Source organism: Pleurodeles waltl, chromosome 12, assembly GCF_031143425.1.
Source record: "Pleurodeles waltl isolate 20211129_DDA chromosome 12, aPleWal1.hap1.20221129, whole genome shotgun sequence".
Classification (NCBI taxonomy): Eukaryota; Metazoa; Chordata; class Amphibia; order Caudata; family Salamandridae; genus Pleurodeles; species Pleurodeles waltl.
Genome location: NC_090451.1, coordinates 625036867 through 625050614, shown reverse-complemented (window position 1 = coordinate 625050614; position 13748 = coordinate 625036867). Strand labels below are relative to the sequence as shown.

Here is a 13748-nt window from a genome sequence, read left to right as displayed (position 1 = left end):
AGTACCATGGCCACAAAGTATGAGGATAAGAATGGGCTGGTATAAATCCATAGCACTGGCTCCTGTAGCAGGGATATAGGTTTGATAGAGTCTAGTACCACAGAACTGCAGGGAGGGATTTACGGAGCACATTCTGACATAAAAGGAACAGCAGAAGTGGAGAGGATATGGAAAGCTCGGTGAAAGATGCAGAGGAAGTTGGAGCTGTGACTCAGGACTCTGGTGGGGGTGGGAGAATCCAGAGGACTAAGTTGACAACAGCAATATAAAGGGATACCCAGACCATTTACTGCTAAAGAGAGAAGTAAAACAGTCTTGTTCAAAGGAAGAGCGGCGATTTAGGTAGGGCACAAAAGGAGGAGCCTTTTGGTCAATTAGATCAGTCAAACCAATCACATATCACATCACATAATTTGCACTACTGATGAGACATTTTCGGTTGTCTAATTTTTTTTTAAGTACCAGGGTGTCAAAGATATTGCCCTGCTTTAAGGGAGTGCCATTATGAAGCAAAAGACTTCATTAGCACATTTCCAATTGCAAACACTAAGAGTTGAAGTAAGGCGATGCTAGGTGCAGGAGAGTAAAAATATTTTATTTGTCCAGCAGGCAAGAAGCACCGACGATAAAAGCAGCAAGCAAGTTTATACAAGATTAGGAAAAAGTGCTCAATATGCTACTCCCTGGGCACAGATAATATGGCACTCACATTGCCCTCCATCCTATCACTATCCTGGACTGTTGGGGACAGTCATATTTTGGTAGCTCCATGTACATTACAGCAGCCATTGCTGTCAGGTTGGGCTGCAGCACATCATGAAGAAGTGGACCAGGCTGCAGTCTTTAATTCAATGGAAGTAGTTTAAATTGTACCACTTCCTTTGCATTGTAGCTTTTTATCAGTAAAACTCTCTTTAAATTAAACCCACTCCCAGGAAGCATATCAGCAAAGACCAGAAGCCCAGTTGGCTAACACACAGCTGCATAAAACTAAATTTTTATCAAAGTGGCAAATCCAAAGACTGATATGGTTGCACTTACCTTTTTATTTGTTTTGATAAGCTGGATAACTTCATAGTAAACCTTTCTCCAAAGCAGTTCCTCTGCTTTCCTGCCATAATCCACTGGGTGCAAAAACATCAGCTTCACACACAGCTCTCGTAACCTAAATAGGACAAAAAAAAAGGAGAGCAGCTATTCATTTTCATCCTTCAGCAGATGCTGAAAGTAAGCAAACGCACAGAGCCACATTTTAGCAGTGGCTCTTGGAGACCATACCCTGCTGTAGATTGTCCTAAGGAAGATTCATCTTGCCAATGTGAATTCTGACATATCTAACCACCTCTATGGCTCTTCTGGCATGAAGCAAGAAGAAATAACCTGGCACGCTAAGGCTTTGCAACAAAGCAGGTAGACATGGATGTTCTTTGAATCACTTTTGGAAACAGATCAGGGATAGAGCTGGCCTACACTAGGTCTCTAGTGTCTTCCCAACCTTTGGGCAAATAAGAGTCTGCAATTATAGAATCAGGAGAATCTTGATCTCTTCAGGACAGACCTTCTTTGCATCTACATGCACGTGGCTTTTCGGTCTATAATCCCTGGACTGCAAACTCTGCCCTTTCTGGCACAGTCACATTAGTCATTGTTGCTGGAGGACGTTATGTGAAATCACTCCCTTAGCAAGACTTCCAGAGAGACTGCCCCTGGAGCCAAATTTGGTTTATAATTTTATATTATTTTTTTAATTAAAAATTTTTTTTTTAAAAAGGTTGGGAGAACAGGTGCTGCTGTCAACCCTATGCCACACACGGTGGAGGCTGGGGGCCATGGGGATTTGGAATACGCGCCTGGCCATAGGCAAGGCCCTGCACCCAACTCTATGTCTGTCACACATGCCAAAAGAGTGTACACGTCTGAGTGGGGGAGGTGGGTAGACAGCAGCCACTGTTGAGGGAATGGTAGTAACATTACTTTATGTTAAAAGAAAACCTAGAAATTCACTGAAAAACGCCCAAAGGTTAAAGTGAATACACTCAAATTTGCACCCAAGCACACACTGAAATTCTCCAATTATAGTTCAATGATGAAAAAAATAACTTGCAAACTCGCTATGCCCTGCTCATTACTTAAAATACATCACTCATGATATGTTGTATGATATCAGTGATAGTATCAATGACATCTGAAATAAAAGACATCACTGTGCATGGTCAGTGTGAACATTATAGCTACTTCATTTAAGTGTAACTGGTGGAGTTCATTGTTTATGTAGTTTAAAAATGTACATTTTAACATACATTGCACACACCCCTGGCCCCTCCAAAAAGGTTGAGTGAAATTACAGCAAGATGAAACGGTCAGTCACAAAAATTTAAAAAAACAAAGATTCATCAGTTATAGTTTAATGAGCTAACTATAACTTGTGCCCCGCCTGGCACTGCTTATGACCTCACATACAACTTCACTCCTTAAATGTTCAATAACATAATTGATGACATCAACCAATGATTGACAGTTTTCTATACAGCGCTTACACTGAAATGTATTCAGTAAGTTACATCTATAGGAAACTTTCTATAGCTTTTGTATTGCTAATGAGTGTAAGCTTTTAGACAGTGCTTGCCCTCTTAAGAGGGTTTGTGCATATAGAGGGTGTTGGCTATCGTGAAGAGCAGTCACTAAACAAAGGCTGTGTACTGTAGAGCCTTCACCACTTAACAGGATGTGAGTGTGTGTACTTAGAGGGCTTTCTGTGAAAAGCTGTGCAAAGACCATGCACAGTAGGGTCTTGATCACATAATGGTGCCTGGAGAAAGTGGGCACTCTATGAAGTGCTCTGCTCAGGGCAGAGGCTGTACATAGTAGGGGGCCGACCACCTGAAGGGGCTTGGGTATCAAGGGGGAAGTAGGTTCTCTGTGAAGGGTTTCGCACAGGGTGAAGGTCCTGTTTAGTAGTAGCTTTGGCACCTAATGAAGCTTGAGTATGTGGAGGTTGTTGAATCTGAACCTTTGTGAAGGCTCTGCGCAATAGGGGCTTGCCCACCTAATGGGGATTGTGTGTCTAGTGAGAGTGGACTAAAGTATTTGCTGCTTTATATGATCCTGGTCCATTTAGAATGTATTTACATGTTTCAAAGGCTGTACTGGTTAGTGGAGTAAATTGATTATCAGTGGTGGATTAAGTAAAAGTGAAGTCATCACTTATGTCATTTGGGATGTCATATGTGCACAGGTATGGAATTCCTATAGCCTGCCTGGCAGGGCATATTGTTTGAGGTCAAGGACAACAAGTTTTCATGTTTAGTTTATACTTGGGACAAGTAGGCACACCCCCGCCCCACAAACCCTTTGACTGCCAGTTTACAGTTCCACATTATGGATCAGGAAAGGGCATTGTCTGCTATTAAGGAAATATTTGTGCCCAAATGACAATAGTGTTCGAACTTGTATTTATTATTAGGGTGAGTGCTCTAAGGAAATGTTGTAAGCTCGGACTGCACTGCTGGCAGTGGTCCCAGTATGAAAATGTGCACACACGTTTGCAAAGTTTAACAATATGACGCTACGAATAACGTTCCCAGAAAGCACTCAGATTAGATGCAAATGTATGCAGAAACTTGAAAGCAAGATTGGTGAGACTTTGTTTTCCAAATAAAGGGTCACACAAAATGCAACTAGGAAACAAAGGTTATGCAAAACAACTATGAAATATTATGAACAGTTTCTTTGAAGCATCATCAAGTAAAATGTGTTAATGCATGTTTGCATTAGAAAAATAATCAAGTTGGGAAATCAGTGTAACCAGTTTCAGAAAGTTTATGGGAAACATGGAAATAGACAATCTTTGACAGATCCAATAGGTCTGACATTGGTGGTCAGCCTTTTGGTTTTGTCAACACTTGTCATGTTTTTACATGGGTTTTGTAAAACATTATTGTTGTGGGAGCTGCTAGGCCGTCATCATAATAACAAACACTGGCAAAAAGCAATAATATTTTGTGGTCTCGTAAAACACACATTGCCACATTAGTCCCTGGCACTGAACACACCTATTTTGTGCGCAGATATGATCCTTGTGAACGAACAGAATGCTTTCACTAACCGAAAAGCCAGACTAAAGATAAAGAGAGATAGACTTTTTAATGAAAACAAAAGGTCTTGGTTAATACAAATCCTCATTTGAGGCACAATGCTTAAGTAAAATAAAGTCACTAAAGTGAATCTATGGTATATGCCCTTAAATTAGTGAAGATTTACAGCTTTCATGTAATCACAATAATTTACAGATGTAGGCCAGGAAATTGTACTTCCAGAAAATATTTGTCGATTGCATTTTAGCAGAATAAAATTTTGCTCAAGCAAAAATCTGTTGAGCATTTACAAGTTCACTTTCCCCCAACCACCTTTCCCTAACCCTGGAAGAAGTTTTACTTCTCCCCTTGTCAGGAGCAAATATACAACCTCTCTCAGTATATGACAAGATTAGAGAAGAGCTGGTGAAAAACCCTAAAATCTGAAAGTAGTAGGTTTGCATAGACTCCAAAGCACATTCCAACTCTGGAACTACTGCTTGATGCTACCTCCAACCTTAGTGTGTAGAGCTGTAAAAAGGTGTCAAAATACGGGAATTGCTAGAATTCAAATTCTACTATAGTATGAGCCCTGGCAAAATCAAACAGCTATTATCAGAGACCTTCTATAGAGATTACTGCCATAATTTATCGCTGCGGTACGTGGCACTTAAGGGAGAATTGGATTTTTTTTTCCTACTTTGCTGGACAAGTAGATTTATGAAGCACCCTGTCCAATGCACAAGTAAATATTTTGTAAAATTTCACACCCTTGAGGTGATGTCAATGATGTTACTGAAGAGGTCATTAGTGATTTAATATGGGAGGTCGTAGGAAGTGCATGGCGGGGCGCAAGCTACAGCTAGGTCAGTCAACTAGAACAGATGAATCTCAATGGTTTTTTTTACCCTTAAATTGAGGTTATACTTGGGTGAAAATATCATTTGAACCTTTGTTAACAAACTATATATCTATGGGAAGTCTAACTCAATTATAACTGACCAGAGGCAATCAACATTGTGTAATCACTTTAGGTGTTATATATACACGCGCATAGCTCGCTCTAATTGAAAGGGGCGGCTCACGCACAGGGGGCGGGGGGGCTAAATAAAAAAAAAAAAATAGTAATTAAAAATAACACTTACCGCCGCTCATCTGCCTTTTCCAGTGTCGCTGCAGGAAGAAACACACTCCCAGCCTGCCCTGCGCCAATCCTGACTCTGCTTAGATCAGTGTTAGGATTGGCTGTGAGCGCCCAGACAGGGTGCTCTAAGGCAGACTGGGAGCCTCTCTCTCCAGCCCATAAACCCAGTTTGATCATTATTTTTGGGGAAAAAGGTTTACAGCTGATGGCGGTGGGGGGGGGGGGGGGGGGGGGGGTTGCGCTCCTCTGCCCTTCTGGAGGAGCCGCCCCTGTATGTATGTGTGTATGTGTGTGTATATATATATATATATCTATATATATATATCTATAAATAAAACAAACATGGGGGGTTTGGGGGGACACTTCAAGGCGTGAAACGTTACTGGACATAGAGATATATCCTTGAAAAAATATAGTTAGGAAAGGAGTTCTGGCTCAAACACAAAGATCACTGAGAAATGTCAGCAATGGCTTGGGGCACTAGCATACCCAACAACCACAATACCTAATGTTTTCCACCATGTTTTCCCTGTGCCACAGGTAAATGTATTTTTGAGTATGGCCGGCACAGTGTGCTGCAAACTATAGCAGTTAAATTTCAGTGAGTTTAGGAATTTAGCCTCCGTTTTAACAGTGCTTTTCAGCGTCTTTCATGGGAGGATTCTTTTAACAATGAAGTTTATTCCCAAAACCCAGTGTGCACAACCTTTGGTTGTACACGGTGGTTTTTGGCTGCAGAGCCTGGACTGCAGCCAGGCCCTACACCCAATCAAACACAGGAGTCACACTTCTGCTGCACAACACCCACCAACCCCCAACTCAGACTCCCCGCACCTCGGAATACCCTGAATACCGTACTTTTGGCTCTACACCTTGATTAATTCTATGCTGCTCCTATTTGCAAATCTAATCAGGTTTTCCCATTTTTTCTTAGAATGGAAGATTAACAAAGTTACTGTGGCAGGGTGTTCAGTCACATTATGTTTTATGATTTTTTTCCTAGAGTTGTACTCCAGTTTTCAATGCCTTTGAGACCTTCTTTGCCAGCATTCCTCCAAGGTTAGACACCACTTGCATATTGTTCCCCCCAGCACGCAACTACTGAATTATTTTACAAAATCTGAATTGATACAGCCAAAAAAAAAAAAAAAAAAAATTATTCTACAAAGCCCTTCAAACAAAACATAAAAAACAAAAAACACTTCAGGGGTTGTTTGTCAAAAAAAAAAATCATTCAAGAATTACAGCAACGAATCATAGAAGCACTTTTAAATGGCAGAAACATATGAAAGTGTTTATCCTTTTTGAAATGATGGTCTCTCAAAAACTACTAAACAGGTTTACACCAAATCAAAACTAGCACACCTCGAATAATATTTATGTACATACATATTACACAGTGGCAACTGCCACCGTAGTTCTGGTTAAGCCACACTTTCCATTAAATAATCAATCTTCCATTAAAAAATAATTTTTTGATTCACTTATAACTTTCGAATCCATCAACGGATCTGCATCAAAAACGGCATTCATTTAGCTGCATAAATTTGGCCAAGCAAGTGTATGTATATATATATATATATATTTTTTTTTTTTTTTTTTTTCTTTTTTTTTTTTTTAAGGAGGAGCCGTTCAGAGAGAAGAAAGTTAAAGGGTGCTGGTGGGGTGGTACAACAAGTTCGTTTTCCCGTTTTAGCTCCCAGAGAAAATGTTGTTTGTACCTAGATAAAAAAACGTGGAATGAATTAAAACCAAATTGGGCATCCACTTAGAACTTCACTTGGAAAGCAAGCTTTCATTCATTTAATGTATATTTGTTTGCTAGTTTTAGAGAAGAAAGCATTTTAAAAAGTAGCTGGGTGAGTTTGAAAGGGTTAGGACTTTTGTAGATCTCTGCCGTTCTCAAATATGATTGGCAGTGGAAGGGGGATTTTCCCGCCATCATTGCAATAGAACATCGTAATTCATACTGTGAGAAGCAATTTGCACAGAACACTGGCAGATGGAAGGATACCACAAGGAGCTGATCCCGAAATGAACGCTAGAGGTGGTTCACTGCACATGAAATCCTGATTTTAATCATAAATCACAATCTTTTGTCCAGGGTTTTTTTGTAAGCTGCAAACCCCAAAAATAAATAGATACTTTTCCATAAAATAAATAATAACATTTTGAAATCTTTTTCCCCACTGACAAAAAAAACACATCCATGTAAATCTGGCTGCTCGCGACTGCAAGGAGTTGTCATAGCGCTTGACCCAAATGAACAACTTGAAACCACCTTTTTTGTTTTCTTTTTTGTTTCCTTGCACTTCTCTTTTGGGATTTTCACTATTTACAGCCATATTTCCTCCATGGGTTTAATGCATGTTTTATTACTTTGGGACAATTTTTCCACTTGGCCAATCCAGGCCACACTGACTCAGGAGGGTGGTGATTGTGGTCCTATATTACATAATACACTGATACTACCCAGCATCTTGTTTATACTACGTTATTTATATTGAACTAATAAACTGGTGATATCCTCTACTGACAGTATATTGCTTACTATCATACAGTCAAGTTTACCATGTTTCCCTGGGATCTACCATCTTGTTCCTCTTAGCTGAATTAATAGCATAAGATTTTTAGAGGCTGGGTTCCTGACAAGTAGTTAACTCCATCCATTAGCAAATAATCAACATCCACAATTGTCAGCGCTGACAAAATAAAGAGTACTTAACATGAAAAATGTGTCACTCAAGCATGTCACCTCAAACGCAGTTAAAATGAAGGGGCTATAAATTTTTGTTTAATGTTTAACCATGGAAGCATGCTAAGCACAAAGGAATTCGAAACATCAACCAGGGATACAAAGATTCTCAAAGTGTACTTTAAGGACTAAGATAATTAAATTGTCAAGTGACATAACACTGCTGCCTAATCATGAATGCTCTCCCTTTCAAAGATAATGCACCCAACCAAGTGAATTTAGGTAATCTATACCACCCTTACAGACTAAGGAAGGATGCAAAACATTAATTCAGGTTAAACAGCAGAAACATGTCTGGCTCTTGACAAGACAAAAAAGAAAAGAAAATTCTTGTGTGCATGAAGCTTAGACATGCCAGATCATCTGCCATTAAATTCTGGCGCCACAGTATTTACACATCAGAAACATATGAACATCCTGCAAGTACACAAAGCATCTAACAGTGGTGCTGCTTAAACTGGAAAGGATTAAACTGATGAATTAAGCTTTGACTTCCTAACACGAGGTACTTCTAAAATCAAAGAGTACACAAAAAATCTAACTCACACTTTATGCGTACTGCAGGAGTGACTGGTAGACAGCAAGCTATGTGTGCTACTGGCATGGTGAAATTCTTACGATATGTTGAAAAAATAACTTTCAAGCACCACAACTTTTACAAAAGCGCTGGCGAAATATAATTTCAATATGCACACTTAAATATAGTCTTCTATTCTAAAAACTGACTGGCTTGTGAACTACACTGCTTACCTTCCAATAACATACGGTTATGTTGATATTTTAAACATTTAGTTGATGTGTCTACAACATTTATGACCACAGGAACACTAATACATCACTAGAAAATAAAAATAAAAATTCCATATCCAGATCTAGCACCTTACGCACACAAATTTGTTGTTGAAGTCCAGGGTGGAGACTGAGAACCTGGTGCTACTGCTATATTTGTGTAAAGAATACATGGAGTTTCTTACTGAAAGATCTGAATTGCTCACAGTGAAAAGGTTTAGAGCACAACCAATATGAAATTCAAAGGGAGCAGTGTACCTATACTACTTACTTGTTTCTCAGACTGATGTTGTCAGGCTTGAACACCTCTTGGTAGGCAGTTTTGTTACAAAGGATAAGATCTAGTCTGTGCACAGCTTCCACCACAGCCCTGCCACAGGAAAAAGCAGACCAAAACATGTATGAGTTAACCAGTAACAGAGTTAGATTTTTTAAGAGAATGAGAAGGCAGAGATTAAGCCTTCTTTCACCACTGTGCTACAGCAGTCCAGTTGCTACTTCTTACCATATTTGGTGCCCGAGTTTCTGCATTTTGCACTGCCATAACAATAAACATGACATCCAACAGAAAGGAAATACCAGAAGTCAAATTATTAGTAATATACTTATCAGAATCAAGTGGTGCATCAAAGTTCACAAACGCCATACATTAGCAGTCAAGTGTGGAAAGTTTGTATATTCTAAATGCCCAGTCTTTCAAAAATACCAACCCCTGAAGTCATGGTTGAAATTAAGCACACAACAAAAATCCACAGTTAGGCAAGCAGGGTTGTGCACCATTCAAATCATGAGCCAAAAGTGATAAAACTTACATATTTTTTAGCATTTTTGTAAAGTGGTGCTAGCCACTATTTTATGGCATCCAGACATTTTGGTTTTCAGGGTATGTACACATTTAGTTGGAGGGGGCTGCTATGGTGTTACAAGCCCCCTCAAGTTAAGATCTGGTAGATAGACTGGCACCAATGGCCAACCTCCAGAATTTTTCAATGTGCCAAGAGAAAGGTGATACAGCAGGTATGTTTTATGATCAAGGTAGAAGGGCAAGCTCCCTGAGGCGCCAATGCACTTCCTATAGGCTGCTATTGCTCAGTTATAAAGCGAAACTACTGGACAGGGTTATGGCGAATCACCTGGCGCATTGTTGAACCCTCCCACCTCCGACACACACTCCCTAACCAGTCCAGTTTAATGTCGTAGACTGTCCACGAGTCATAACCTCTGGCAGTTAAGGTGACTGATGTGAGGTCACAGGGTGAGGGAACCTGCAGTATATTTGGCACTGGACTCCTTTGGTTCATTAGAATGGACTCTTGGCATTGCTTGAGAGGATGGGCTTTGGCTAGGTACACACTTTCAACAGGATTGTCCTGGCTCCTTGGAAGCAGGATGTCCATTCCCCCTCTGTTGCCCCTGCGATGTATCCCTCTGAAAGCCTACCACTTCCACCAACCCAGACAAATTGAACCAGCGCTCAGGAACTTGATATCTCATCACACTACCAGTTGTTACTCTGCCAGTGACTCCAAATCCTAAACTTCCAGGGGCATTCACTTGCTGGGAGATCACTTTCTCTGCCTACCTACACCACTCCCTATTTCTACCCATTCCCTCACTTGCTGAGGTAAAGGAGGCATGTCACATGTCGGATTATTTTCTGATTGCTTTCTAGCAGTCAGTCACACTCCAATTAGAAGAGCCAAATAATTAGCTATCTTAAGATGTTTCCTATTTCACTAGCACTTTCTGCAATCACTATGCCTTCACAAGGCCAGTGAGCCATAGACAAGGAGGTGGGGAACAGGAATTAATAAATTTCTTTCAGAAATGCAGCAGTCTTGTCCCACTGAACCCTACCAGCAGCAAACCACGAGGCAATATGAAAAAAGACTTACGCAGCACTCACATGCATTGCAGATTATGAGCGCACAGTGGATAAAGAAGTCACTGAACCACCTAAGGAAGTGACACATATAGCAAACTAATCCAGTTTCAATGCTGTTTTACTGGTGGTGTTTCAGAGTATGCTTTCTATAAGGAATCGATTGCCTAAGGGGTGGTGGACTACCCACATTAAGGAATAATCACAATCCTGGTCAGGATGAACCCACAAACTCACTAATTTAACCTGAGGTCAATCCTCGGGAGCTATGTCACAAAGCAGAAAGGCTTCACTGAGAGCAATGTGTAATGTATTTTTGAATTACATAAACAGTAATAAAAGCAAAATGCAAAACAATAAAAATCCCAAACCAAATTAGAAAAATAGATGAGAATGAAATATAATTATAAAAACCCAGTCAGGGGAACCAAAATTTATTTTTTAAGAATTTAGGGGAAAATAGCACCAAAAGGCACAAAAACACCAATAGTGGTCTATGGTTGCAGAAGCCCAGAAACGAGTTGCAATTTCAGGCTGACTGCTGTGGAATGCAGGTCAGATACAAGAACCATGTTTGTCTGGTCTAAGATTTTTTTCTTTAAGTTCCAATCCCCTTCAGGAGACACTTATAAAGCCCCGAAGGACCCACTTAGAGACTCACAGGGTGCAAAGCAGAGGCCAACAGCAGGATCCAGGCCAGGCCCAGTTGCCTCTGGTCAGTTGGGTATTTCGAGGACAAGGCCTCTTGCAGTTTGCTGTCTCATTGTAGCCACAAAGAAGGTCAACAGATCCACCTAGAGCCCACTTCTTTGTCCTGGGATCAAAGGAAACAGGTCCAGTTTTATAGGGCTCCTCTGAAATCAGTACAACAAGTCCACTACTCTACCACAGGTGCAGACATTGTTTGTTCAGAAGGGGATGTCCAGAGATACCACGTTTTTGCCTGCTCTATTTACTCTTAGCTAGGGCGAAACCTGTCATTGGTTGCTTCTGTTCTGGGTCAGGGAGGACCTGGTCCGACAGTTCAGGTGGGAGTGATCCCACTGGAGCAGGGTCAAGACTGATTTGCATATGGCTGGGTCCAAACTGAGGTAGCATGAATTGCAAAAGAACAATGGATTCAGGTTCCCTCCTCCCCTGAGTAATTGCCACTGGATTAGTTTAATTCAGGGATTCTATTCATCAATCTTTTGTATAACTTTAGTACATTTATGGCAGACACTAGCTAGTAGATAGGGTTGACGCCTGCGCATGCCCTAAACAATTGAGTAAAGGTTCCCGAGAATAAGCCTTCCCACTTTGTCGCACTTCGTATTTGCATTGCTGCAAAGAAGGCTAAAATGTATTGTCTCAGGGAGTTTTCAAGATGGTGAAATCTTCGGCCACACTACATTTGGGACCCGAGAGCTGGTAGAGTGTAGAGGAAGTGTACTATGGTAATCATAGTATCTTCCCATATCTAACACTATCTTTCTTTCAAATAACTATTTCAATTATGTAACCATAAAAGTACATTTAAAAGTCAATAAATATAAAGGTTAAACAATTCGTTCTATTCATCAGCTGTAAATGCTTAATAAAGTGACTAGTGCCATAACAAATCACCTATACCAACATGTGATCGTAAGAAACACATGTTTTCTACTCTCAGAGCCTATCAAAGGAAGGGGTGTTTGATGTTAAAAATACTTAACTTTAATCTAACAAAAAAAAAATAAACTATTCACCTCCTATTTTGGAGCCCCAAGGGTTCATAATCTTGGAGATTGTTTTGTTTGAAATTTACCATCACAAGGCCAAAACCGGATAATTTAATAATTTGTTAAATCAGGTATAATACAAAAATTTGAGAATGGGCATTTTCTCATCAAACAGTACAATATCAAGAAAGTGTTAACCTTTTTTAGAAATGCATTTCCTCTTTTTTCATTTTAACTATATAAGTAAATAAATAGCACTGCTCAAAATCACCTTTATTTCAAGTACCCACAATATTGAGCGAATTTGAAAAAAAATGAGAGGCCACTGTGCGTATCTGTCTCTAATGCCCAAAGCACTTCTTATAAAAATTTAGTACTGCAAAAACATACCTCTGGCAACTCCAATTGTTGAAAAAAAAAAAAGAGTTCTCCAGTGTTGCCTAATGTTAGTTTCTTTCCAAACCGGGAATAAAAACATCTTTCTTGGGTTGGCGTATGATAGGCAAAAGAGGGTAAAGTGAATAGTGCATTGAAAAGTGTTGTTATCACAAGGATATCTGGGCAATGATCCGTAGCTAGGAAAAGCGCATAAGAAATGGATAGTGGTCAACCTGAACCTAGTCAGGTAAAATCTATATTGTGGATTCCCAACAAGCACAAGATACGGCTTCACACTGCCAGACAGAGCCAACTCTAAATAGGCCCTTCCTGTCCACCTACCCATTTCTTTTAAGAGCCTTTGTGTTTGTGCATTATCTAAGAAAAGTGATTTAACTCTCTTTGGTGTGGACGTACATACTGTGAGGTTAGCGAACAAATCACCCTGATCTATTCTCTTAAACAAGAGTTTAATATACATCAGCCAGGGAATTCTTTCCATGCCATCCAAACTGAGGCAATCTAACAATCATTCTAGAAAAGACTGCCTCTGGAGTGGACCAAATCTTTGTCCACAAAAGTAAAAGTGCTAGTTGTATCACGTCCATTAGATAACCTAAACCCAATTCATGATGGCCAATAAATGATGCTAGTGAAGAAGGAGTGTGGATGATATGGATTATAAATCTATTTTCAATAGTCTGTAAAGTGTTAATATTTACATCTCCCCACACCCCTGTTCCATAAAGCCACACCGGAATGCATTTGCTCTTATACAACAGTAATGTTTCTTTCACTGATTTTGCACCCAATCTAGCAGAGAAACGAAAAATTGCTTACACAGCACCCTGGAGTTGGTGCGCCCTGACCTTGAGTAAATAGGACCAGTTTAAAGCAGCATCAAAGGGTACACACAGATAATTTAAATTTTAAACTATTGATGGTTACCCCTTTAACCATATGTAACCTACATGGGGTTGATTTAGGGACCACAACCATCCTAAAAACTTTATCAACTTTACCTTCA

The 13748-nt window shown here is 40.0% G+C and overlaps 1 protein-coding gene across 1 annotated transcript in view; it reads right to left on the bottom strand.

Annotated features, from left to right (window-relative positions):
* SMG5 (SMG5 nonsense mediated mRNA decay factor) overlaps positions 1–13748 on the bottom strand; it is a 344692-nt gene that overhangs the window by 320442 nt on the left and 10502 nt on the right. The window contains exons 2-3 of the mRNA XM_069218000.1: positions 9033–9131; positions 1042–1165 (exon numbers count right to left, since the gene is read on the bottom strand). Of these exons, the coding sequence (XP_069074101.1) occupies positions 1042–1165; positions 9033–9131 (223 nt within the window). The remainder of the gene's footprint in view (positions 1–1041; positions 1166–9032; positions 9132–13748) is intronic.